Source organism: Aquila chrysaetos, chromosome 5 (assembly GCF_900496995.4).
Source record: "Aquila chrysaetos chrysaetos chromosome 5, bAquChr1.4, whole genome shotgun sequence".
NCBI lineage: Eukaryota > Metazoa > Chordata > Aves > Accipitriformes > Accipitridae > Aquila > Aquila chrysaetos.
This window is the reverse complement of record NC_044008.1, coordinates 38,274,361-38,301,448: the sequence shown is the minus strand read 5'-3', so window position 1 is coordinate 38,301,448 and position 27,088 is coordinate 38,274,361. Positions and strand designations below refer to the sequence as shown.

The 27,088-nt window shown below is 47.8% G+C and overlaps 1 protein-coding gene across 6 annotated transcripts in view; it reads right to left on the bottom strand.

Moving 5' to 3' along the window:
* Positions 1–374: 374 nt before the first annotated feature.
* CSNK1G1 (casein kinase 1 gamma 1) overlaps positions 375–27,088 on the bottom strand; it is a 110,337-nt gene continuing 83,623 nt past the window's right edge. For 4 of the 6 annotated variants that reach the window (XM_030013393.2, XM_030013394.2, XM_030013396.2 and 1 more), the window contains 9 exons: positions 24,804–25,038; positions 22,581–22,666; positions 20,361–20,445; positions 17,994–18,142; positions 16,335–16,439; positions 12,352–12,459; positions 9,118–9,224; positions 6,708–6,731; positions 375–3,666 (listed from right to left, as the gene is read on the bottom strand). In XM_030013393.2, coding sequence (XP_029869253.1) covers positions 3,612–3,666; positions 6,708–6,731; positions 9,118–9,224; positions 12,352–12,459; positions 16,335–16,439; positions 17,994–18,142; positions 20,361–20,445; positions 22,581–22,666; positions 24,804–25,038 — 954 coding nt within the window. In that variant the 3' untranslated portion in view covers positions 375–3,611. Of the gene's footprint in view, positions 3,667–6,707; positions 6,732–9,117; positions 9,225–12,351; positions 12,460–12,946; positions 13,018–16,334; positions 16,440–17,993; positions 18,143–20,360; positions 20,446–22,580; positions 22,667–24,803; positions 25,039–27,088 lie in introns of all 6 variants that reach the window. The other 2 variants (XR_003923279.2, XM_030013397.2) reach the window with 2 other exon arrangements.

Sequence of the window (27,088 nt, the reverse complement as noted above, 5' to 3'; positions counted from 1 at the left end):
TGCTGTTCCAGAGACGTGGGAACCACGTGACAGCGTATTTTGGGGTGCTTCAGATCTTTGTGTTCCAAGTAATCAATGGTTTAGCCATTTTGCTACCCAGGGTGCTTGAGGCGGGAACGTGCAAGCACAGGGAGAAGAGAAATTGGTGCCACCGTGCCTTGGCCAAGCTCTGTGGGGCTGAACCATCCATGGCTGTAAAGCACAAAGTGTTGAGAAAGTCCCATAAGATCCCACACCGTGCATCATCCACTCAAGGGAGGACTCAAGAGCTTCTCACAGGAGGCTACCAAGAGTGCCCAACAGAAGCAAAAGAAAAGAAAATGCAATGTTGTCAGGAAGAGGTAATAAATACATCTATTCATGGAGAACAATGCAGCAGTGCAATGTTTTATTGAAAAAAAAATAATAATCATCTCACTTGATACCTCAGAAGACTGCATCGCAACGCTGGTGGGCCACACCGTGGGAGAGCTACATTGGGGAGGCCAGCACAGCGCTGGGTGCCCCCTGCCGCACGGGCCCAAGAGCCCTCCCCTCGCACCCCTGGGGTCTCCCAGCTGCTAACGACTTCTGGCGAGGAGAGGAGAGTTTGCCCAGGTAGGCTTAATGCCCTTCTTCCTACCACAGCATGGTTGGCTCAGTCTGGCTTGTCTCCTAGTCACCTCTGAGCTCCCTGGGGACAGCGGTTTCCTCAAGCACAGCACTTGCTGTTAACCTGCTTTATTTTCCTTTTCTTTTTTTTAAAAAAGCCACCCCACATCTTTGCCCTTTTGAAGAGTCCAACGTACGATTATAGTGCAAGAGGGCTTGGTACAAGTGAGCATTACCAGCATGCTGTGGGGGGACAGTCCTCCCCTACAAACACATCATCGTAGGATTAAAAGAACATCGTATCTCCAGAGAGAAGCGGTAGTGGGTCACCGTGAAATAGCTTTCAAACCAACCCACTTAAAAACAAGGTCAGGAAAGTTTCTAAACAATCAAATACATTCACTTTAAAAAAAACAAAACAAAACAAAAAGAAACATTTAAGAACAAAAACTCTTGAGATGGCCCCTTTCCCCCCCCGCCCTCCCTCACCCTGCAAACACTTACATATGCTGCAACTACAAGCTGCTCCTTGACCGGAGGCAGCGAGGAATGACCAAACACGGCAGGAGATGCAGAAGGAACTGAGTTCTGGTGACAGGCACTTAGTGGGGCTTGGGAGGGCAGCAACAGAAGTGTCTCAGGGCCCGGCTCCATCTGCAGCGGGCAGGACCGCTCCACAGGGAGCGCCTGTGCCCCTTTCCCCCCCTCCCAAGACGCCAAACCATGGTTTCCTACAGCAGACAGGTGAACGCCTGTGCCAGAGACACCGGGCTTCTGGGAGCCACAGGCAGCGGAGGAGTTCGAAAAGAGAAGGGTGGAATGCGGCCATGGTCCCTGTCCTCCCTCTGGCAGGAGGGGACAAGAGGGCAAAGCGCCCTGGCATGTGCCTGCAGGAAGTAAGCGGTCCCCTTCCTGCCCCGGCCCATGGTATGGCTCGAGGAAAGCGCTTTGCAGAACGAGAAGGTGGGTGCACGCATCTCCTGGTGGGCGCGCAAGCGAAGAGCTCTGCACCTCAGCCGTGCTCATCGGGATAAGGCGTGGAGAGAATGCAACGGAAAATGGCAAAGAGATGCCCTACGGGGATCCCGGCAAGGAAGCAAGGCTTTTGTGCCGTGGCACCACACCAGCATCTGCCTGCTTTAGGGATGCATGAAGAGCAAGCCCAGAAGCTCCCTGTCCAGGATGATCTACTGCCCTCTAAGCCCGCTTCTGCCCAGCCAGGGGAACCGAACCTTCCAGGAGTGCCGCTCCATGAACTCCAAGCTACGCAGATCATCATTAAAAAAAATAAAAGATAATGAGATCTAGTCTCTCCCTTTCCTCCCTTCGTGCTCTCCAGTATTTTGGGGGTGAGCCAGGCCCGAGTTTATGACAAGCGAAGTCCCTCAAGTGAACAGTCCCAGCCTGGTCAAGGTGTCACACATGGAAAGACAAAGTATAAGGAACCTATTCACAACCTCCCCAAAAGCTGCTCCAGTTCTCCAACAGCCCTGCCATGCCTACGGTAACCCCCAGGCAGCCTCGACCTCCTCTGAGTTTGGAGACACTGCAGCCGGACACAAGATTTTTTTTTTTTTTTTACATGTGTGCAAAGTGCCCCAAGCCCTTTGCTAGCTATTGGTTTGGCTCAAAAGCAGTGCATGAGAACCGTGGCTTCTGTGGGGTGGGATGGTGTCCCACGTGCCCCAGACCCATGCTTGCAGAGAGGACGTGAAGGCTATTCCAGTCAAACCTATCTGACCATCTGGAGATGAAATCAGTGTTAAGGCAGCGAAGTATCCTCTCACCTGCTGGGGAAGCTTTGCTCCTGCTAATGTTTTCTCACAGAGGGTACATGTTCACAACCACCCTGCCGGAGGGATTTGAGAAGGCTGCCCAGTTGCCCACACCGAGAAATGCCTACGCTTTGGGAAACGGCTGCCTCCCATTTACCTTAATCCAGGTCCTACCTCTTAAGCCAGTGCAAACTCCTCCAGCTCAGCAAAGCTGATGCTGCTCCCTCCTGCCAACACCAGGCTACAGCCCTGCGTCTCCCAGCCAGTTGGGTCAGGCACGGTGTAGGAAACCATGGTAGGGACATTCACCGGCAGCTAGAAAGGGTGATTGAAAATTCAAGTATGCTTTCCTCAGCGCGTGGCCCAAGGAGGGCATCGGGAACCCCAGACTGGCACGAGGGTTGTGTGGATGTTGTCAACATCCCCACTCGAGGGCATTCTTTGCATCCCACCGTCTTCCCAGCTGAATGTCTGTCTGCGCTGGCACCGCGTGGCCATGCAGAGATCCACAGATACAATGTGCATCTGTAAATGCTAAAAATAATAAAAAGTGCAACGACGTCAGCTTCTTTAAAACAATCCACATTGCTCTGTTACCGTCAGAGGAGGGAGGTGTCAAGGGAGCCGGAAAAAAAACCTAACTGGAACAGTAGATTGCAAATTTCTCACAGCTTGCACATTACAGTGTAACTGTTCCCAAGGAGCCAAAAAGGGAACTGGTCTCTTACTGCTGCAGCAGTCAGGCCCTTCTCCCACACAACTCTCCTGCCTGCACTGCATCCTCCTGCCCTCTCGACAGCCAATCGAGCCTACGGTACTTCTTCGCGTAATTAAGGAGGGAGGAGGACGGAGGAGCAGAGAGCGCAGGGGAGGGAGGGGAGGAAAGTGAGCAGGAACTAAGCACAGTCCTCAGGTTTGTGTGAACGATGCCTTCGCCGTAAACAACGGGAAGGAGGGTCAGCCAGCCAGCCCCCCTCCCAGGGCGACCAAGACCTGAGCCAGCCACAGTCCTGGTCCCAAAAGGAGCTTCAGGCTTGGAGTGAACGAGGGAGACCATTCAGCAGATCCACCCCAGAGTGGTTTGTTTTGGAACGTTTTCTTCTCTTTTTGGTTTAAAATGTCACTTTTTTTTTTTTTCTCTCTTCCTCCTATGCCTCCTCCTCCCCCCTAAAGAGAAGCCCCTTCCAGTGAGACAGGGCAGGAGCTGCAGGCGTGGTGGTTCCTGCAAGGCCCAGGAGGCACCGGTCACTTGTGACGCTGAGCCGTCTTCTTCCGTTTCCTCTTAAAGAAGCAGCAGCACCTGGGGCACAAAGGACAAGGTGAGTTAGCCCCGCGCCCAGCACCCCGAGAAGGTTCACCACCACCCCGGGCTTCCCTCTGCTCAGCTGCATGCAACAGCACCTCCGTGCGCCCGGCCCAAGGCCCAGACAGACCTGCCGTCCCACAGGACAGTCAGCAAGGTCAGCAGATGCTGGTGGATGGTTGACACCACCAGCCCAGACTGGTAGACCAGCAAAGGCAAGTTAGCCACACAGTGTGGGGTCCCACTGCCCAAAGGCTGTGGGTGACAGTGGGCTGCAGCCCCTGAGCGCCGGGCTGTCTCCCTCCCAAGGCTCGACTGGGGCAGGAACACAAGGAGCCATCTGGGAAACCAAGTAAACCAAGGATCCAGATGCTTCACTCCCTCTGTCCGAATCCTGGAGGAAGCGGACTGGGACTGTGAGCCCTGGCTGCTCTTCCCAGCTACAAGACACATGGTTTTCACTACCGTTCACTAAAAAGACAAGTTCCAAAGAGATCTCGGCTCAGGGACCAGGTTTCTTTACTGAACCTTTCATGATAACCAGAGCTTCCACCTTGGATAAATCATTCAGTGCCAGTATGCAGAACCCCTGCTTCTTCCCCCATCCGATGCGAGGGAGGTGCACAGCACCCGGGGATTAGGGGAAGCAAGAAGGATGGATAGTGGAGGCTGAGGTGGGGAGAAAAACACCCATCGCAGCTGAACCGTGAAGAGTGGTGGTTTCACTTGTGGGATACACTGAAAGCGGTCGCCCAGGTTTTCTGGTCCTGCTGGCTTCCTACAGAATTACTTGGCATTTAAGGTGTATCTACCTTTCTATCCTCAGCCCACTGTCAGGAATCCTCTGCACAGAAGAAGTGTGTTCTGTGCGAGTTCTGCTCCTGACCTACATGTCTTTCTCCTGCTGTTACAGCCATCTCCAGAGAAGCCCAGGTGATGCTGAAAGACTACTTTTTCAGGCTGGTGGAAGGCATGCCTGGCTAAGCAGCAAGAGCAGATGTGAGCATGCAAAGACCATTTTTTCCTACAAGCATCTTTTACCAAAAGCCAGACCAAAAGCGTTCAAAAACGCTGTAACAACTTCTCCAAATTATTTTCCATTGGGTCCTTCATGGCTCTGAAATGTCAGCATTACACTTCTGTCCTCTCAGAGCTGGAGGAACAGATTTGTTCTCACTCGCACCCCCTGGATGCACAAGCCTTACTACAGGGTGCAAAAGCAACGGGTGACCACCAGCCCCCCATGAGCCAAGCCTGCCAGCACAGATAATCTGCTGGGGAGACCAAAACCCCCTACAACATGGAGATCTCAAACAACCACAGCAAGAGGAGGGCCACCTCCCACCACATGTTCCTCTGGCCTGCACGGACTAAGGGCCAAGGGAAGTTTAATGTCCACGATTTGTCTTTAGGTTCCTAAACAGGCTCAGTTTGGAGGTGAGATGAAAAACGCAAAGTACTTGTCCTTGCAGGAACACGGGCTGAGTGACCTGTGACAACTCCATCACTACCCACCTAGCCTGACGTTTGCAGCATGCAGTCTGAAGCACCACCCAACCCAGGCTCCTGCGCACGACTGGCACATTTAACCCCCCCACCCCAGGACTGGGCTTGCATTTTGTTGTCCTGGGCCACCTGCCACCCTCTCCTGCTTTAACCTGTCACAGTATTTTTCTCCCACAGCAGCCACCTTCCTTCATGACTTGGGCAATGGTAAGTAAGGGGGAGGATGTTATGGGGAGAGAGGATGGAAAATGCACAAGTTATGATTTCACATGCAGCGGGTAAGGGAAGAAGAGGGCTGAGCAGCACTTGTTTCCTTGGGCACCGAACAAAGGGAGCTGACTAACTTCTGGCTGTTTTTCCTTATGACTGTCTTTTTAGGCTGTTACTCAGAGGTCCGGGGAAGGGTTCAGGAAAGGAAGTCCTGGCAGTTCAGACAGGCAGAGGCAAAACACCAAAATAAAAGAATAAGGCAGGCTGACAATTACAGAACGTGATCTCTCTGCATGCAGACAATGCCCAAGAGAACAGCCCCAGACTACGACATACAGAGAAGCCAGAGATGCCAGAGGTACTGGAGGCAATGCCTATGGAGAGCAGGGCAGAGGCGGTCAGTCTCCCATCCAACAAGGACATTCCTCACTGCACACGGGCTTTTGTCACCTCGCTCCGTAGCGATTCCCACCCATCAGCCCTCCCTGGGACCTACAAACTCCTCATCCAAGTCTCCACTTGGTCCTCTGCTTACTGGTTACATGGTTTCCCCAAGGGACAAAGAGGGAGGGAACACCTCCATGGGACACCTTGAGTCCGGGACACTACAGCTGTGGCTTCAAAACCCTGATAAAACCTTACATATGCCTGAGCTCAGCTTGAAGCAATGCTAATCCCAACACCTCCACCCCTTCTTTCCTGGAGAGGCCTGTTCACCTGCACCCTCAGCTGGCAGCTGCAGTGTTTTTGGAAAGCAGCCATCTCCCACCCACCCTCTCCAAGCAGAGGCTTTAGCTGGGGCTCTGTCACTAACAAGGACTCCATGGCCATGTCTTTCCATCCTCTCTAATGATACATGCCCTGGCCCGTGCTTCCTCAGAGGAAACTCTCCCAGGAAGTGACTAGCCCCCTCCCCTTGATATCCAGCGCAGGGTTTTCCCTTTGTAACTGTCTGTGTGAGGAATTCCTGCAAGATGCTCGGCAAGCCTGCTCCCGACTCTGCCCAACTCCATTAGACATCATCTGCTCATGGACATAACAGTTTGAGGGAGATGGTAAGCCGAATAGAAAAGGATTAAAATCTGTCTTTTGCATCCATCGGTTCAGAGATCAGCCAAATTGCTCGGCCTAATGTGGCCGCTCAGACATAGCCCGCACCCTCCCCAATATTGCATGTGGTCCTCAGCATGGTCCTAAAATCAAAACAGCTCTGGGTTGGCTTTGACTTTGTGCCTTTTTAGGGTTTGGTTGGTTTGATTTTGCCAACCCCAGTCTAGTCTGGTCCGCTCCCCCTTGCATGTGGACTGGAGAGAGGGACTCACCACAAGTTGAGCATTTTCAGGCAGCTACAGAGAGTGTAGAGAAAAAACACAGAAAGGAAGAAAGAGCAATTAGTTCACAGAGGTGGGATGAAAGCATGTCACTGCAGCCATGCAAACATGCAGTGCAGACTGGCAGACACACACCATGCCTGCCCACCGCCCGCCCCCCAGCCCTCACACCACCTCTACCCTTGCCATGGCGCCACTGAGAACTGCCATGTTCTCCAGAGTCTCGAGGCCTCTGACAAACACCCCCTTTTTTCCATGAAGGCAGCGGCCCCATGAGGTTCTTATCTGGGGCTGGGATCAGAAAGAGGCTCTGGGCCACCAGGAGAGGAATATGCTCTTGTCCCCTGCAGCTCCAGCGGCAGAAGGGCCAGATCACGGATCTACGCCTGGGACCTGCCCTTCAGCAAAACCCATGGCCGGGATCAGGAGTTTTATCTCCAGCACACCCCAAAGCAGAAGCATTGCACAGCTCCTCTGCCTGCTGGGAGTGCCAGGGAAAGACCTTTCTGCTATTGCATCTCGTCTCAAAACACACAGCCCCAGCTCCAGCTCCTTCTAGCTCTTTCTGTCCCACTTTACTGCAGAGCAGAATCCAAAAGTCCTTTGCCCTCCTCATATAACAGGGGATTTACGATCATAGATGCAAGGGAAGATGAAGCCAGCTCTCCCTGTGGTGAGAGGAACGAAGCGGACTACACTTAGGAATTACAAGAGACCCCAAACCTGTCAGTGCAAAGCAGCTTATGCTCTGCTTCCAAGCACCTCCAAAACCAATTTGGGACCACACAAACAAGGGCTGGAGAGAGACAGAACAGTTCCATGCACTGCGAGGCACGGCTTGGGCAACATGGCTCTTGCACGCTCCTTTTCACCTGTCATGACATCTCCCCTGTACACGGGTGTGGGGTCTGGACCCTGGCCTTGCTGAACAAGGTGCTGTAGAAAAACAGGCTGAAGGTCATCCCATCTTAAAAGCTGGCTTTTCCTTGCATTGGGTTGCTGTATCGAGGACTGTTAAGGGTGGCAGTTTGCCCCATACTAGGAGCAACCCGAAGCCACATGCCTGGGGGGGACCCACTTCAGTCTGACCAAGACAGAGCCTGTGATGCCAAACTGGTGGTCTCTGCAGGCCACACTACCCATATCTAAGAGGAATATTGCCCAATCCGCAAGTTGCACCTCAAGATCTCCCCCACCCCGCCATACTTGATGAGGAGCCTGCACCAAAACCAAGGCTCGCTGCTTTGGCTGGGAGGAGAAAGTTTGTCTGTTGTTCAGGCACATTGCTCCCAGGATCATGCCTAGGCCAGCTACCAGCGAGCAAGATCACGCACAAGTGCTTCCTGAGGGACAGAGGAACAGACAGAAGACCTTCAGGATGACCACCAGCACTGGCTTCAGACTGACGCATACCTAGGGACCTTTTCCAAAAACACACCCTTTTTCACGCCTGCCAGTTTTCCTCTTCACCCTCCCACAAGCCATTCCTAGCAGAAGTTCCCACAAAGGCCAAGACAAACAATGTGGGACAAGTGACACCAGTGTCATCCAGTCAAATTATAACCAGGCAGTTGGTCAACGTCACAGCACTGACCAGTTCAAAGGCAGCCCCGGGGCCTATTTACCCCTTGCACAGGGAGTGTCAGGATTACACTGTGACCTTCTAGGGTCCTGGTCTAGTTCAGAGGCAGCGAGAGGGTCCCATGTTAAGGATCATGCAAAAGGTGACATGATTGTGCCAGATGCAGCACGTGTGCAAAGGAGGCTGAAATGGTCAAAGCAGCAACTTTGTATATCGGTTCTCACTCTTGACCACAAGCTATGGACGAGAGGTCAGCTCAGAGGGAGCACGCTCTTCCCCACAAGCAGGAGGGCTGCTTCTGGTTTCTCTCGCTCAGCTTCCGTTGGGCTGGACCAAGAGAATTCACAGAAAGAGCTACCCATCCCTGCAAGAGTTACTTTAGGACCATTGTGGATACCTGGCATCCACTTCTTGCAGCCAGAAATAAAGCGTTAACTTTCAGACCAACAATCTCTTCACTGAGCTGTGCTCAAGCTACTCCTACACTCTCAGCACAAGAGTACAGCACGTTCTCCTTTTGGAACAGGGATGCTCACCGGGATTCCTGAAATCAATTCACATTATTTTGGTATTTGTGCTACTGTCTATCTTGCAATACATGCTCTGAGTAAGAGTTACGTTCTCCAGCCATGACAAGTGTAAAAAAGAAGCAGCAGCAGCAGCACTGAAGGCACCATGCACAAAAGCAGCAATATGCAAGGAAAAGGGCATGGGACACGAGCATCGAGTACTTCACCGCAGGTAAACATCCCCACTCGTTTCCCAGGAGGAGGATTAATGACCACACCAGTGGAAAGCCTGTTTGTAAAGCAAACGTACTTAGCTTCCTCCACCACCTCCACCTCCGCCTGCGCTGTTATTGGCGCATTGGAGTGTGCTCCCGTCGGGTCATCCACATTCAGCTCCCCGTTGGTCGAGCTAACCACCTGAAACACAAATGAATGCCCAGTTAATGAAGTCCCCTTGCACGTGATGTGTCTCCACCTGCCTGGACAAGGGATGCTGTGGGAATGGGAAATCTGCGGAATAACTACTGTTAGCTCCTGTCTCTTTGCACCCTCTTAGCACGCTGTCAGATTCCTTGGATGCCTTTGAATCATGTGCCTGGTTTGGAGAGACCAGCTGGCTCATCCAAAGCAGAACAGCAGGCAAGGGACTGTGTGTTCACTAATTCACACTCCTGTGCCCAGCACAGGTTGTCTTGTCTTTGGGAGGCTACGCCACTTTGGGACGCGTGGCCACTAGAGTGAAGACTAGTGGACAGCCCTATATACGCACACAAACTGTATTATGTTGATTGTTTTCTCCTGACACTTTTACAGGCAAGCGACTCAGTCCTGTTGCCTGCCAGTACCATGGGAAGAAGTCACTCAAGAGCCACCAGTGTCTCACCCCTTACACAGCCAGTTTCTGGAATTATGTCCTCACCCAAAAGCTACTGATACGGTCTCTCATCTCTTTTTGCTTCACAGCTGCCATTATGGCTTGCTTCAGCATTTCCATTATAGGGATGACCATCCAGATCCCCAGCTGCCAGCAGCTCTGCTTTTGCCAGGAAAGCACATAATTTTCTGGATAATTCATCATTGCTCTATTGCCACAACAACTGCCAAAGAAGCCTGTACGGAACCGAAGTTTGGCTGGCCCTTCCGCATTCCATCTGGAAGTTAGGACAGGCTCCTACATGTTGCTGTGAACATCTGGAGCTGCTCCTGTGTCCAGAGCTGTAACGATGTGTGGTTCCCCCTCCCACTCCACCTCTTCACCTTTCTACAAGGTAAAAGGAGGTATCTCCCATGGGGGAGATACCCAGTATTCTTGGTGGCTCTGTATGACCTAACCACCGGAGATGAAGGGAAGGAAGCCATTGAAGCAGATGTCCCTTCACTATTAAGTGCATCTATCCATGTTCGTTTTGAATACTTCCGTTCTACCAGCAACTGCTGTTCCTCCAGATCAAGTCCCACGGCCAGCCTCTGCCAAGTCAGGTCAGGACTCAGCTCACGTGGTTTTCAGAGCTCTCCTCGAGTGACAACCCCTTGGGTTCTCTTCACACACCCCTTCCCAGACTCATCACACTGTAGGCCCACCCAGGTTCTCCAGACGCCCACACTTCCCACACAACTTTGCAAAACGCTAGCACTTAATCGTGCTATTCCCAGTGATCTTCCCACACTTTCTTCAGCTACTTGTTAAATTTCATTTTACAAAAGGCTTTGATTTTCCTCCTCTTTTTTTATGTGCCACCACTTCATTTTGATGTGGCAAATTCAACCATTGCCTTAAAGGAAACGGCCACTCGAAGCTAGTGACCTCCCAAGGGTTCAGCATGAGCTGGGGCATCTGTTGAGAAACAACTTAAGCATCTGCAGCCCAACAGCCATGCACAGCAGAAGATTTCCTGTTCTTGGCTGCAGATAAGCAGAATTTTAATGCTTACGGTGGCACATATAGGCTTGTAAACTGCTCAGGTAGGCAACCCTCCCGGTCAAATTCAGACTAGGACTGCATTATTGCTGTAGCTACTCTGGCAGAGCGCTGTTTGTGGGGAGACACAGCTCACGCTGGCTTTGTTCAAGGAAACTATTCCCCTTACATAAAAAAACATGAATAAACACCTGCTCTGTACTTACTGAGTGCTGAATTCATAGAATCACAGAATGGTTTGGGTTGCAAAGGACCTTTACAGATCATCTAGTCCAACCCCCCTGCCATGGGCAGGGACATCTTTCACTAGACCAGGTTGCTCAAAGCCCTGTCCAACTTGACCTTGACACTTCTCCAGTTTACTGTCTGCTCATGTCTGAGATCAGAGCTATACATCCATTAGTTCCTCCTTATCTTTCAGTTTCTCTGCTACTTCGTAAAATATCTTTAAATGAAAAAAGGAATGTTGATAATCAAGCAAAAAAAACACTGAATCCAACAAAGTATCAGGAATAAGTAAAAATTTCAACCTAATCTGTATTTCACTCAGGGGCATCTTGCACTACCCATCACCTCAGCTCAGCTCTGTCCCACTCTAGGCACTAATTCATTCCCATTTCACCAGAGCCAATCTTCAAAGTGGTGTGTGTGGCACTAGAGCCAGCTCTTGCAGGCAAACCTCTGCCAAAGAGTTCACCTTGCCAGCACTATTAGACAGTTCTTCTTTGCTTGAATGACTCTCGCATCTTTTCTCTAGTACATCCAGCCATCTTACTCTGACAGTAGCGCAAGAAACTTCCTTATCGAGCCTGAGTAACAACCAGAGGTAGGCATGGTTTCATAAACAGAAGCAGTCTTTTCAGGAATTTAAAAACTCAGCTGTAGTACCACCTTTAATGCTGTCTGGCACTGTTGCGCATCCTCTGCTCATCCACCTTCCACAGTGCAATCACCCAGAGATCCAACTTGCAGCCACCACGCCCTTACACTGGTGCTGGTCCGCCACTGGATCCATAACTAAAATGCAAATGCACTGGGGAGCAAGAGAACAGGGTCACTACACGCTGCAGTGACAGTTCAGCCTGTCTTCCCTCCATCCGGAGGGAGAAGTGGCTGTACAGCCTGCTCGTACCAGCCATCCCCTGTGCATTTCTCCAGTGTGACACTCCTAGATTTCCATTAAGCACGAGGAATTCAACCAGAACCTCACCTATCAAGCCTGAACTAGAACAGCTCAACTGTTTCCCTAACACTAATGGGGTTTATATGCAACAAACCCTCTTTCAGCTGCTTCTTGGTACCTAAGAGCATCCCCAAGATGGGGATAGAGGGGTGCTTTATAGAACAGACCTGCTATTATACACTCCTTTCTGTTTTCACTTTGACAACTCTGAGTTCAAAATAGCTCTCAGAGGAAAAGCTTCATTGAAATGGTAACAGCAAGGATGTTGGCCATCACAGCTTGGGTTCCACAAAACCATGGCTTGAGCGTTATGTACAGGACAGGACCAAACTGGCTTGTGAAATGGCTCTCCTGACCACGATGTTACTGCAGTTTGAGGAGAATTCAGGGGATTTAACACAAATTCTTGCATCAAGGCTGTACATATCAGGAGGAAGAGGTACCTGTACTGATCCTCCGTGCCGATCTGCAGCCAAATGAGATGTCAGGTACGAGGTATTAGTCTGCCGGCTTGGCTGGATCTCCCACTCCCCTCGGCGATCTGATGATGCCTGCTCACAAATTCAGAAGCACGAGAGAAACAGAAGAGAGGGCAAAAGGTGAATGAGGGGAAGAAATAAAAGGGTGTTTGTTAGTGAGTTAGTTTCTTTGCAAAAAGCAAGGCATTTAAACTTTTAGCTGGGCTAAAATTTCTCTTTACCAAGTGCACCTCATACTTTACTTCAGCGGTCTCTGCAGTAATCCACTGCAGGAGTGGATTTCTTCTCCTCTAGCTGCTAAATGAAGAGAAAGCTCAGATCTATTCAGGAAGTTATTTTACACGGCTTCATTTCCATGGGTTTCAGCATAGAAATAAACACACTGACAGTATGTTAACTTATGTCTGTCAGGTCACACGCACCATAGCACTTGGCATGGCAGCAAGATTGGATACACAAGCTCGACCTGCCTAAAATACATATTTTTTAACTCAAATTTGCAACATAAAACAAAGCCACATTTTATTTCACCAAAAGCCAGTTCCACACACTGATTCACCTGTACAGTGCAGAAGGAAACATCCACCACACCTGCTTGACTGGAGAGAGGGTTGGTGGCTTTTTGGTTTTCTGCAGAAAAGTAGATAAGAAACTTTTGCTAACAGTTTCTTCTTTATCCCCAACAGATGCAAACTTTATGCAATTTAATTATTAGAATTTTGTTTGTTTTATTAGAAGAACCACTTTGCGCTTGCATGTGAAACTCCTTACAGGTCACCCCGTTTTGATGACAACACATCCAGCATTCACCTAAGACCCAGGAGGATCTTAGCGCACCTAAACCCAACCAACCAGCGGGAGGAACACTTCCCAAGAGTGGAAAGTGTAGGACAAACAGGTAGATCTGTGCTGGCCTCAGGCCAACAGCTGAGGACATCATCAAGCCTGAAGTGACTGATGAGATGTATTTAAAAGGTGTATCCCTGGAGACCGTATAAAAATTTAAGCAAATGTTTCAAAGCTGAAGCACAAGTTTGAAAGAAGAGAGGGCAGAGCAGCAGAGTTCCCCCCAGTGCACATGCACCTGGCAGGAGGGATGCCTAACAGAGACACCGTGGACCTGGCCAGCAAACAAGAGGCTGAAGCAAATAAACACCAGGTTATCAGCAGTGAAGCTGAAGTAGCTAACCAAAGAGAGGTGCACAGGCCCTGCTTTTCCTCAGCACTACTTTGTGTTACTCCCTGCAGCCATGGATGATGAGCCTGAGCCCTAGTCAGAGCAAGAGAAGCCACAGGGCTTAGTGCCACGGTAAAAAAAGGAAAAAAACCCCAAAGACTGCAAGCAGAGAAAGACTCGAGAAACCTTTGAATAAACTTCAACACTTACTAGTAAATTGTCACTCAACTAGAGCAGGAGCATGTGCAAAAAGTAAGAGAATAAAAAAAGATGTCTCCTGGGATTTCATAAAACATTCACTATCATTCCCTTTCACGTGACCTCCGACTCCCTCCTGGAGTAATCCACGGTGCTGCTCCTCCTTCTAAGCAGCCAACAAATCTAGTTCATAGGTACTATTTCCCTAGAGGTGGTCTTGTCCAGACTTGTCCTCTTAAACCTTCTTATTACGTGTTCTTCCTGTCAGCTTGAGATGCTGCTTACCCTTTTTGTACTTGGTGACATTCAAAGGAGAAGCACTTCCCTTGGAATATTTTTTAAATGGCTGCAAGTCACAAGATTATGAACAACTGGAGAATTTAAATGCAGGTTTTAAAAGCTAGTAGAAGACAGATCTTGAGTGCTGCTTCTTCCAAAGCACTATGCCATCAGGTCACTTGGCTAGCCCAGGTGATGAAGTAGTACCATGCTATGTCAACGTTAGGAGAAGCAAGCTGCTGCCTAGGAGCCTGGAAGCAGTTTCTAGGAAAGACTCTGGTAGCCACAAGAGACGGATCTTTTTCTTTTTTAGCTCTACAGCCAAGTACGTGACAAACTGGTTTTGAAGTAGGCTTGAGCTGAGCCGCCCAAATCGCAACCCAAACTGTGACACTGAGAAAGTGATGCCCGTGAAATTTGAGAGCATCAAGTTCCCATTAACACTCATCACCTTCCTACCAGCTACCAAATTACAAGACAAGACTGGCACCTAAAGACAGAGGGGGAAGGGCTCACCCATCTTGGATAGTTAAGTATCTTCACTTCCTAAAAGAAAAAGCTACAAAAAGGAAATCACTCTCTCATCAGTGTCTTTAGTGGGAACCAAATATTATAAAAGAGAATCTGCAGTTATACCTGGGGAAAAAATAAGGCAATTAAATCTGGAGATCAAGGCAGTCACTTGACCCAAACGCAGGCCTCCAATTCACTGCTCTAGATGTTTATTTTTTCTACTTTTTTCCTTTAGAGAAATGGTTTGCTCAATACTTAAAAGGAACATCCCTTGGAAGAGAGCTGTTTATGTTTTGGTGAGAAGAAACTGATTTTCCCTGCATACTGGAATATTAAATAATTCAGCATCCTAAGTAATGTTTAGGTGGACAAAACAGGTGACAAAAGCTGCTATGCAATACAGCATCAAGACTATTTGTGAGGCTCAGAAGAATAAGGACTGAAGGCTGCCTGCATAGTATTTTGGGACTAGGACAGATTTCTTTGGGCTACGTACTATAATTTGTGAACTAACATGCTTGAAAATGAAGCCAGGCGTCATTGTCCGTTAAAGGAAACAAGATGCCTCACACGTACACAGCGTGAAGGTCTGTTGTCAAAGCGGACCACTAGAGACTGCCACCCAAAAAAGGGGAGTTAATGCATTAATCAGGCAATATGTTAAAGCAGATTATTTTACTAGTAGTCACAAACCAGTCCACACTAATCAGCATGCATAAATACAGTACTGCACACGTGCTTCAAACAATCCAGCTTCCTACAAGCAATGCTTCTAATGAGGGGTATTCATCCTGATTGTAGCTGATGGCTTGAGATGGATTCTAGTCTACGTTAGCTGCTCTACCATTCAGAGCCCAGCTGCATGGAACAAGGAAAGCTGAGCCCAGACAGGTTATTACATCTCACACTCGATTCTGCACCCACGAACCCCAGCTTGTGCAAGCTGAGTGGGAGCAGAGACGGCAGACAAAGAGCTAGAACGGCACACAGCGGTTAGAGGAGCAGAGCGAGCCCAGAACCACTCACTGGGAAGTAAGAGCACCAACAGCTCTAGCTAGGAGCCAGCAGTTGGAGATCTACTGAACTTCTGATCAGTTCTGTTAATACAGAAAATCCAAACTCTCAACACCAACAAAATATTACAACTAGAAAGGAAAACATGGGGAAATTCAAATTCAAAAACTGGCATTTCATCTGGACCACGATGCCCAGCCTCCCCAAAGGACCCTACCCTGACAGTCCTTTATGCTCTGCAACACTCACGCCGTGAACTGGACACCCTGAGAAGGATATGTTGCGTGTACATGACACACACACATCCTTACTGCAGCCGCACGGTCTATCGGAATAGGGCACCTGGGGGCATGCTGCCATCACCACAACTGTCGGTCTACACCACGGTCCATGTGCTATGAGTACAAGCACCCAAAAGAACATTGTTGGCCAGGTAGGTCAGGTAGTCTGACCAGGCTGGATTGTTGACTTAAACAGCTTACCCACAAACTACAGAAAAATGACCCATTCCAAATTGTACTCCATTTGGTTCACAATCCCGAGGAATTCCACTGGCTGATACAGTATTTCAGCAACCTGTTGCTTTGACAAAATTCTGCTCAAATCACAGTCTCTATATTCAGCAGGAATTGTGCTTGCCATGACCAAGGCAAGAATCAGCCCCAGCCACCTCTAATGGCGTACAGCTTCTGCTTCTCCGGTCCAAGAGGAATTCAGAGAGGTGCCAAACAATGTGGCACTGCTGAAGCAGTTGTGAGCAACGCACCTGATTGCGAAGGGCCTGCTGCGATGGTCGATCCCTATGGACATGGCTGTCTCTTGTTACTGCGGACGTCCCAGAATCTACGTGAACAGATCCTACTGGAGTAGGCTGGAAAACAAGGCATTCGTTAGGATGAAGCCAATGCTGAACGTGCTGCTCGCTCTCTCAACACATGCATGCACAAACCTAACTTGACAGGCTGGCTCCCATTGGGTAGAAGCAGGAAAACATCAAAACACTGCCCAAAGGTACTGACAATGACCAAGGAAAATTACAGCCAGGGCTATAAAATCCCCATGATTTGATGGGTATGGGATTTGATGCTGGACACCAGCACCAAACGTCTTGTACAAAAATTAATTTAAAAGATATAGTTAGATATCTGTATCGGTGTCACACCACACCTAATGAGTCTCACATAGGATTATTACAACTGAAAATATACAGACTTGTTTTCCTCATCTCATCGTCTTGTCACTTTTAAAAATCATGCTTGCATAGAAACAGGACGTGTTAAAATTAAAGCTTCATCTGCTCTATTCTCACCAAAGTCATAATCCCTGCTCACAACATCAAAATCTCCATAGCAACCACTGCAGTTGTCAGCAATAGCATGCTTGTCTTACAAGGTGCTTTTTATCAATTGCTTTTGTAGTTAAACAAAAATGAGGAGAAAAATCATGATTCACAAAGGGAATGATTTCTTATGAAGATGAATTGTTTTGGGCACAGTAAACATTGGTAATGCTAAATGTAGTTGGGATGGTAAATCACCGGCAACAGTACCAAGTTTAGTACTGAAGGCATTTGATCTGGCACGAGTGACAATTAATTTACAGATGCCTTTGCCATTGCCAGTGTGTGGTGACTGGCCATTAGCAAGAATGCTATCAGCAGAATGACACAAAACACAAGCGACAGGCAGCCAGCAGAAGAGCTTTAGACTTTTCTATCAGATTGCCCCATGACATATCTTTTGGCCAAGGTTGGCTTGAGTATAAATGGCTTTTGACAATAGAAGCAATGCAATGAGATCATGATTATGGTCCATCTGGTGTCATGGAACTGCTAAATAGAGTTTGGTTACTCCCACATTTCCTTGCCATGTGCTATAAAGAGCTGGTTCAGCCTCCAGAGTAGGGTAAGCCCCAAGATCTTTTGAGCTCAGAACTGGTTTGCTGTTACTATTCACTGAGCCTCCATCAGAGCCCTGCCTAGCTCTCCCATACATCTTGATGAGAACTCGACCATTAAGGAGGTCTTCTGCCATTCAGTGCTGAGGTAGCAAGTACGTCCTCCTGCTTTAAGATGGATGTCTTTAGACATTGGTCTCAAATCTTGTGCTAGACTAGAGGAAATTAAGCCTGGTCATGTTCATTGCCACAAGTGGGAAAATCAGGCTTGAATGCCCCACCAGGGCAAGCCCAAAGAGGTGGGAAGGGGCCCTGTGCGCCTTAGGGAAACTTCAAGCCACTGCAAGAACCCCCTGAACATAACGTCAGGACATCTCACTATGTTGAGCCCATGTTAGCTAGAGAACAGAAGTGAAAGATTTGATCCTAAGCTCACCAGCATTAATTGGGATTATCAGGAACAAAGAGCCAGGTGGTGGGAAAGCAGCACCTGGAAGGCAAGGCACTGCATTTTGCAGGGACAACTTACAATTGGCCTGCCGACCCAGTCATAGGCGTAGTCAAAGGTGTAGCCTTTCTTTTCAAACAGCTCTGTGAAGATGGTTCGTAGATAATCGTAGTCTGGTCTCTCAAAGAAGTCTAATCGCCGAACGTAACGGAGGTACGTGGCCATCTCCTCTGTCGGAAAAGGGGAAAAAAGTAGCAGCGTCAGTTCCGCTCGCACATGAGCTTCATCACTTACAAGCCTCTCAGAGCCAACACACACACTGGAAATATGCTTTTCAATTAACTCCAGCAAGACTTTCCCATGGAGCTAGGCTCAAAGTTGATGCTTAAAGTTGGGCTGAGGGCCAGATGACCAGTGACGTGAGTTGTTCAGGCTCTGCTAAGTTCAGCTGAGCCATGCGGATTGACAGAAGCTGAGGATATCCAACAAGTCTTCACCCTCAGTGACCTAGTCAACAGTCTTTTATTGCTAGATGAATCTCACTTAGCTTTCCAGAGCCCTCTTGCCCTGCCCAGAGTCTAGTAATAGTCTGCTTTTATTCTGAATCTTCTGAATGAGTTGTTATAAACTAAGGTCTGTGTTTTAGCATTGAGCAACACGCTGTGAGAGAATTGCCTGGTCTTCCGGTGCTACCTCTAGCTTTTCCTATAAAAGTAGTGGTTTTTAGGAATAGTCCACAATGCAAATCAATTTAAACACTTCTCAAGGAAAGATGGAAGTCCCACCTCTGCTCCAGAGAGCTGCTGCTCCACCTGAAATCTGAGTTCCACAGCTAGTTTTATTCTATACATTTGTATAAAAACAAACGCTAAAACACACTGTACAATAAATGCCAACTCACTGAACCTGCCAACAGGATGCTCACATGTATATCTGCTTACACAGACATTTAAAATAGCCACAGCAATTTCATCTGGGGAAGGAAAGCAGGAGATGTTGGTGGGCACCCCTGAGCTCCAGCAACAACTAGGGTCTGGCTGCGCAAAGTACTGTGCTGCCCAACGTCATTACATCAGTCATAGCCTTGAATATTCAAAACAAGACTTAGAAGGGGAGGGTCCAATGTTAATTTACCTGGCACACACAGAACAGTGTTAGGTGTTGAGCTAATTAATTGCTTTCCTGCATCTGGGTCGTACTTTGCATGCACAGAGAACTGAGCCCTGGTAACTCATGTCCTGCCCCTTCCCAGCTCTCCCTTGGCTCACACCTAAGCCAAGGCAGGATGTTTGAGCAGAGCTCAGTACGAGGCGTGAGTCTGTGTACTGCAGTACGACTGACACACCAGCATGGTTTTTGCCTTTAGCTAATAAAAATAAGAACAGCATTGCTTATCGATACTTAATTCTGTCTGTGGCTTGCAGCTTCCATGTCACATGGAGGTAAAACAGGAAAAAAAGGAGAAGAAAGGTAATCCCCTCTTCCTGCTACTATCTCTGAAAGGTGGACAACCAACAGGTTCCAGGTGAGCAAGGAACAGAAATAAATTCTCTCATCTCCCTTTAGCTGAGACCTGCAGGTGTGACCGAGCTCTGAGGAAGGAGTACTGGGGGAAAAAGCCGAGAGTGGCCAACCTGAAGCTGTTCTGCTTGGAACTAGGTGGATTTTGGATGCAAATAAGTCTGGGGAATTAGCATGACTTGAGTGAGCAATGATTCCCTTCTGGGTTTGCTGCTCTTCATGCTGGGAAAGAGCCATGTGACACAACAGCTCCCACAGGAATGGGACTAATCCTGGGGACCTGGGTGCTCTCCCTGGTGTCAGGATTTCAAAAATCACCAAAAAACCCCCACTCTATGAAGGCCACAGGGTACCTGGGGAGAGGCCACAGGGTACCTGGGGAGGGCTTTAACTTTGCACTCTGCTCTCCTGGCTCAAGGTGGACTTTTGTTTAACTGGAGAAAAGGCACTGGGCTTGGCTAGAAGCACATCGTTAGTAACACTCTCCTTAAAACTGCTGTCAGAAGGTGGAATTCAAGGACAGACACATCATCCCATCTTCTAAGCTGGCCACCTACAATTTTAACACCTGTAAAACCTTCAATTTGGAAAAGAATTAACTCAGTAGATCCAGCATGGTCACTTGGGAGAGGGAAAGTAACAAGGCCTTCTTTTGGAAGGAAGCCAAGAAACAAAGCAGGAACACCAGGCACTTGAGCATTATCCAGCCTCCTTGATGAGAAGAGTTATGCTCATTTTAAGCCACAGCCACAAGCCCTCAGGCCCTGCTAATTTATAGCAGCAGCTCCAGTTGTTTGCCAGCTTAAGGAACAACATAATGGATACACATCATCCAAATACTTTCTGCCAGAGGAACTCAGAACTGTCATTATTTAACAAGGTATATCCACCTCCAACTGCACTCAGATGGTCCCATTAGGGCTTTACCTGGAAAGTTCTCACAGAGAACTTCCACCGGAGTGTTTCTCTTTGTGTCCCCAATCTTCTGATACCTCTCTTTTAAGGTGTCAGCCTGTAGCGCACAAAGACAAAACAGTTGTGGAGAAAGAGTTCAACCATGTGATAAACGACATGCTGTATGGGAAGAAAAACAAGGTATTTAATACTGAGTCTGGGTGGTATCAGAAGATGTCACTTGTAACTGAACTGCATCCTAGACTACACTATTAGGAATACTGTCTTACCATGTGGTAATTCTCACTATACATTTTACGCGCTATCGGCAAAGAATATCCAGGGACACATTCAAAACATCTTCAGCACTTGGAAGGAAGGACGCTTGTTAGCATCTTACAAGGCTAATGTCTTACCAGCCCAGTCCTGAGGACCGCATAGGGAAGCTTTCATGGGACAAGAAAACAAAGCTGCATGTACTATGATTGCACATCAGTATCCTGTCCTAGGCTTAGAGCCTTTGGCAACCAAGATGCCTTCATAAACAACTGTAAAAGTAGATAAATTGCAACAGCAATTTGGGTTTTTCTGTGTGTAATAGAATGCCACCACACAGATAACTAGTTTGCATCAGTCACACTTCTCCCAAATCCCATGTTATTCCAATACTGCCTCTCCTCTCACCCCCAAACTGTCTATCTCTTAGACAGCACTGATTAAACATCTGGTCATCAAGAAAATGAAACAATTTTCATTTTAGATTTCCCACCTAAATCCCCCCTGAAGCAGAGAACTCTGCTCCAGTTGGCACCCTAAGAACAGGTTTTATTGCCTCCATTTCAAAATATGCCAATTAGACCTGGCGGCAGCATAATTAGCATCATAAGATGTTCTATCAAGACGTTAGCTTTGACAGTATAGACCAAAAGTGTAAGCTGAGGAAACCTAGAATAGTGAAGCTGACATATTCTAGATCAAGCTGAAGAGTCTGTGTTTGTTCTGGAGCTAAAGAAATGCAGGACTTCAAGAAGCAGTCAGCTAATTCTTATCAAGTTCAGCACTGAACCGAGGAAGTTTTGTAGAACCTTGTCTAAACCTGGAAATATTTTTGAATAATTTACAGGATTAATTTAAAGCAGATGACTTCAACTAAGCCAGAAACAAAATATGTAACAGAATAACACACGCTTACACAGGTGTGAACTTAAAGTCAGAGAGATTCTGATTTCTTTCACAGTCACTTTCATGCTTGAAAAACCCTTTCCTTGCTTTTATGAGTTGCCACCAACATTTCTGGCTCATGTCTGATAAACTGAGACTAACTCTGGATAGATGGTGACAAAACAGCTTAACAAGGTCTATCATGCAAGCCACTGTCACTGACCGTAGCAGCACTCTGCTGAGCTGCTTGAGAGCCCAAAAGCTTCTCTCCCTTTTGCAACAGTACTAACAGGTCTAACAGGAGTTATTGTCTTCATTAATAAACCTTCTCCTAACCTGATCAAATTTGATCCCTTCACTCACTGCAATTGCAAAGTCGAACACAGTAGCTTAATCATCAGGAAAGCGATGGAGAAGTGAAGATGCAGCTACCAACAACTTCTGAGCCAGCAAATGACTTGCTACTAGTTAATTCAGCTGACGGATGTTAGCTGCAGTTGCTGTAACTCAATTGCTTGCAGCCCTCCACATTGTACATGACATTTCATAAACTTCAAAGCACTGAGTGTCCAGTGTCTCTGGAGTGAAGCCAAGCTCAATACTTCTGCCAAAAAACCAGTTTTTCAAGCTGAAGTCCATCTGCACATCTAAAACCATCAAACTGCTCCCGTTATAAACATGTTCCACAGATGCAGCTGGGGGATTGTGTGCTGTAACTGGAATTTCATAAACAACTACTCTGTCCCAGTCGCACTCCAGCTCAGGGCAGCTTCATGTTACAGCAAAGCTGCTCCAACAGCTCAACAGCTCTCTCATTGCCGTCCCTGTCCCAGCTGCTCATCTGCCTCTGCTGAATCTTCTCTCCAGACTTGTACCAATTCAGCTAAGCTAATGGTAACTCAAAGGGACAGGTAACATATTTCTAACTTAAAGTCTTTCCTGTAGGTAAAGCTAACGCCTTGTCCTTAGACTTCAAGGACACAAAGGAGAGGACAGTGTTTCTGGCTGGATTTTGCAAATGTTTCCCCCATCAGATTCTCATTTGGGCGGAGACCAAAGTTTCAAAGGGCAAAACCTAAAGCTCAGACCTACCTTCAATCCTTGCCAGGGCAGACTGCCTCGGAGGAAATACATAAACATATGGCCGAGGGCTTCCAAGTCGTCTCGACGACTTTGCTCTAAAACAGAAGAGATGACAAATTACTGCTGCAGCTATAGAAATGGATCTGAGATCTGATCAGTAGCCACACCTATTTCTGAGATAAAGTTATCACAGGGAAGTTCACTTGCTGTCTGTAGCTCGGATCTTGTGCAAAACCACCTAGAACCACAAAACCCCATAAAATATATAAAGAAAAGATCAGCTAGAAGGCACGAGATAACACAGGAGCTGTAAGACATACTGCCCAGCCTTAGGTAGAATGGATAAGAGTTGGAAGTATTAATCACAGAGGAATAAAGCAGTTCCCCAGTTCTTCTCTGGACCCCGCCAGCACCAACGGTGCACCTGCAATGTGGTGCTGGACTATGTTATTTCCTCTAAACTACACAGGAACAGGCAGGGGATGCTTGCAACCAGCTGCAGGGAACTACCATGTTGCACAGTGCCAACCCTTTCCCAATTGCTTCTGCAGCTCATCACATCAGAGCAGATCAAAAATAGCTTCTTCTAGCACTGCTTTTCCTTGTGAAACACTTGCTGCTGTTGCCATGCAGATGTTGACTATAAATGAGGGGGGAAAAGGGGGCCTCAAGCCAAAGGGAAAAAGCATCCTTAAAATAATCTACCAAAATGTATTGACAAACCCAGGGGAGGATACAGGACAGAACAACAAATCTGGAGCGCAACAGCACGGGACTGCTGCTGTGCTGGGCTGTATTGTGCAGACTTGGGTTCACTGAACTTGCAGATTGATTTGATGCAACCTCCTCTCCTCCGAATCTCCACCTGCAAGCAAATAATGTGCTCCACAGCCGCAATCCAGAGCGGATCTATTCATGCAGCCCACACGCCACAACAAACTGCGTGTGAGCTGTCCCTGTTGCTGCATCATCTGTAAGAGGAGAAAAACGCAGCGCTTTGCCCAGCATGACTCTCCTTCAAAAGCAGCAGCAAATTTAACCCTCAAAAGATGCTGGGTGTGAGAACACTCAGCAGAAGGGAACTGAGATGACAGTTCCAGCAGGTTACCTTAATATAGCTGTAAAAATGGAAAAAAAAGAGGATGTCCTGGGTAATTTAGTGCAACGATGCAGATGAACTTCCCGAGAAGATGGTTGAGTGCACTCATCTGTCAGAAAAATTGCAATCAGACTCCTTCACTGTGCTCGGTCCTGAAATATGAGGGGACCGACTCCACCTGCGCTGGCCTCACCAGCAAAGCACCAGCCCCACAAAACCCTTCTGGGCAGAGACAGGCCCCGGCACAGCTGGTAGCCAACCTTTTCCTCCTCAAATACACCTGCCCAGAACCACCTCTTCCCCCACAGGAGCTGTGGCATGAGCTGCAAAACCTGCAGGGAAAAGGGTCCTAAAGAAGGCACGTGATGTACTTCAAATGCAAGCAGATCTTCTTTCCCCATCCACCCACAGAGTGCATCCCTGGCACCAGCAGCTCCCGAGCCTGCTCCCACTGTGACTTCTCATTCCTCCATCCCTTCCTGACTCTTCACCAGGTTTTCCAAAATTAGAAGTTGGGCTTATCCCTCCTTACTCCCCAAAGAGAGCGAGCTCTCCAAGAGACATGAAAGCCAGCAATGCCTTGATCTCATAGCTGGGAGGCTACTCAAATTCCATTATCTTACTGCTCTTATGAGTTTAAGTGAATATAAACATTTAATAAGGTTTTTTGCCTTTCAGCCACAGAAATGTAATCTTCTGGTATGAAAGAAGACAGTGAGGAGAGGAGATGAAAGCCAGATTTAAAATTAGTTAAATCATTAATTTTCTCTAACCAATTATTAGGTCAGGGAACATCCAACTCTAACACCTGAAACTGGAAGGTACCAGTACTGAGCTGTGCTATAAAAATCTATTTGGTCATCATTTAGTGCAGCAATTACTACCCACCTACTGGCTTTTAACAGTGCAGGGTTGCTACCAGTTATTTATTCCTAATAAAAACTATAATTACGAGGCTTCCAACATTTCAGCTGTCTCAGTTCCTCAAAAGGGGGGGAAAAAAGCCTCACAACTGTAAATAGCATCATGGCATCAAGAGGTTTACAAATAGCTTGAAGGGCACGAGAGAGCCATAAGCCAAACTACTGTCAGAGGCCTACAGGACTCGGCATGGCAAGCTCCCACCAACAGACCTTTGCCAAGATGAGTGTTGATGGACATGTATCTTGCTGTTCCAGTTAAGCTCTTGTGTTCCCTGTAAGGTATGTGTTTTTTGGTTTCCGGGTCAATGTACTCCTTCGCCAATCCAAAGTCTATAATGTGAATGACATGCTCTTTCTTATTGCCTTGCCGGCCAATAAGGAAGTTTTCTGGCTTGACATCTCGGTAGATGAGGTTCTTCGAATGCACGTACTCCATTCGAGATATCTGCAAAACAATGAGGCAAAAGTTATTCATGAGCAGACCAGCTACCATGCTCTCCCAGCTAATGAGGCAGCGAGGTTTTGTTAGCCCATCACTGAGCCTTGGCTCAGTGCTATCTCAGATTTCAGCTACTGTACAAGAAACACAACAACAGATGGATTGAACCAAGGCAGCAGTTATGATCGGAGCTGGGTCACGTCCTTCGATGCAGAGTCGGAAGAGGAATTTGTCATCTCCTCCTTTCTCTGGCTACCATACTGCACTCTCTGACTTTATTCCTACAGAAATTGCAAAGACTGTTTCTGAAACGTTACCACCAGGACACAGCTCTTGGAAGGATGCCACAGGGAATTGCAGCAGCCTTTTTGTATTGATTTTAAACATACTAAACTGGTTACCAAGATCTCTTCCCTTGCCCACAGCCTTCCCTTGTTGCTCTGTGTCTTACCACCTTCCTCCCTCGACCCATATGTTGTCTTAGACATGCCAGATTCTTCATGGAGGGGGATTTTTGGGCAGGCGGAAGCCTTACGATCCTCAACGCTGACTAAAAATAATAATTAACCTCATCGGTTGTCAACTAGGAATAGCTAGAGTATTTTTCAGCTTTTGACTAACTTTGTTCTGGCAGTATGACTGAGAAGGGAAGCTAAAAGGGCAGGAACACCACTTCCAAGGTGATGGAGGGCCATTTCCCCTCTAACAACGCTTATTCAGATGCTCATCATTAATACTGCTTTTGAAACTAAAAATCTTGCAGATGAAGTCTGAATATGTTGCCAAGCAGTTCTCCTTTGAGTTCCTAACTTAATAGATGATTCCAATTGGAAATAACTCACAATTTCACTTAATTTATTACCTTTTAATTTCCTTTCTAGGTTTTAAATGAAAACATGTGAATTCCCATTTGTGGCCATCCTGGTCCACAGCTGCCCTGCATGCTGTAGGGCATGGTGACTTTTTTTGAGCAAGATGCTTCTTTGGAAAGGCCTTTTGAATCTACCTGTCTGCATGCAGGCTTGCAACACTACGAAACCATTGCAAAGCTCTCGCAATCTCCAAATTTTGCACTAACGAGCACCAGTCCGCAGAGGTCACTGCCGCACCACTGCAGTGGACCTCACAGTGTGATGCTATCAGATCTGGGGAACATCTAAGGTGAGAGCCACCGGCTGGTCACCCCCCAGGGAGCTCGCTGCCGGGACTCGCTAGTTACTGAGCCGTTCTGCACTGGGTCAATACTGGCAGGACGGCTTCATGCCTCCTGCACAGGGCAGGCTGGAGCTCTGGATCACCAAGACAGCTTTTCCCCCGGCTGAGCAGCTGCCCAGGTAGCAGCAACCCCACGTCAGTCCTTCCAGCCACCCTGCTTGCCTCGACCACGAGCACCGTTGGGCTGACAGACCCTGACTGCTCTTTGGTTTCTTGCTCTGAATCCAGATGCATTCTCAGCTGGCAAACCCCGATCTCTCTTTCTCTTCACAAATGTTGGATCCACACCTGGTGGAAATGTCCACATGCATGTGATCACTCCATCCCGCTCCCAGAGGTTTATCAGATACCTTATTTTTACGGAAAATCTGCTGCATTTCCACCACTCAGAAAGAAGTAACAGGCAGGAGGGGGCAGCACTCCTTGCAAAATAAAAAATGCTGTACAGGGAAGGCAGTAGACAGGAAAAAATTGACTGCAGGTGAATCAGTCTTAAAAAACAGGACTTGCTCAAAGGCTCTTCAAAGAAGGTAACAGCACATGTTGCCGTTCCCCTCCCCTGTAAGTAGCGATTTATTTCAATGCACTGAGAAAATGGGTTTCACAGCTAACAGCCATTATTTCTAATCAATTACAGGATGATGCAGAACAGAGCAGATGCTCTGCACTTCAGCCATTCTTCACGCTTTGAATCACCTAGAGGACACAGCAGCAGGTTGCAAGACAAAAAGATATGTCAGGAGGCAATTCAAATTAAGATGCAACCCTTAAAACTGGAACAAAGTGTTTCCTTGCCTCTCCATACATAATAACCTTTCAAACAGAGCCTGACTGGCTCATT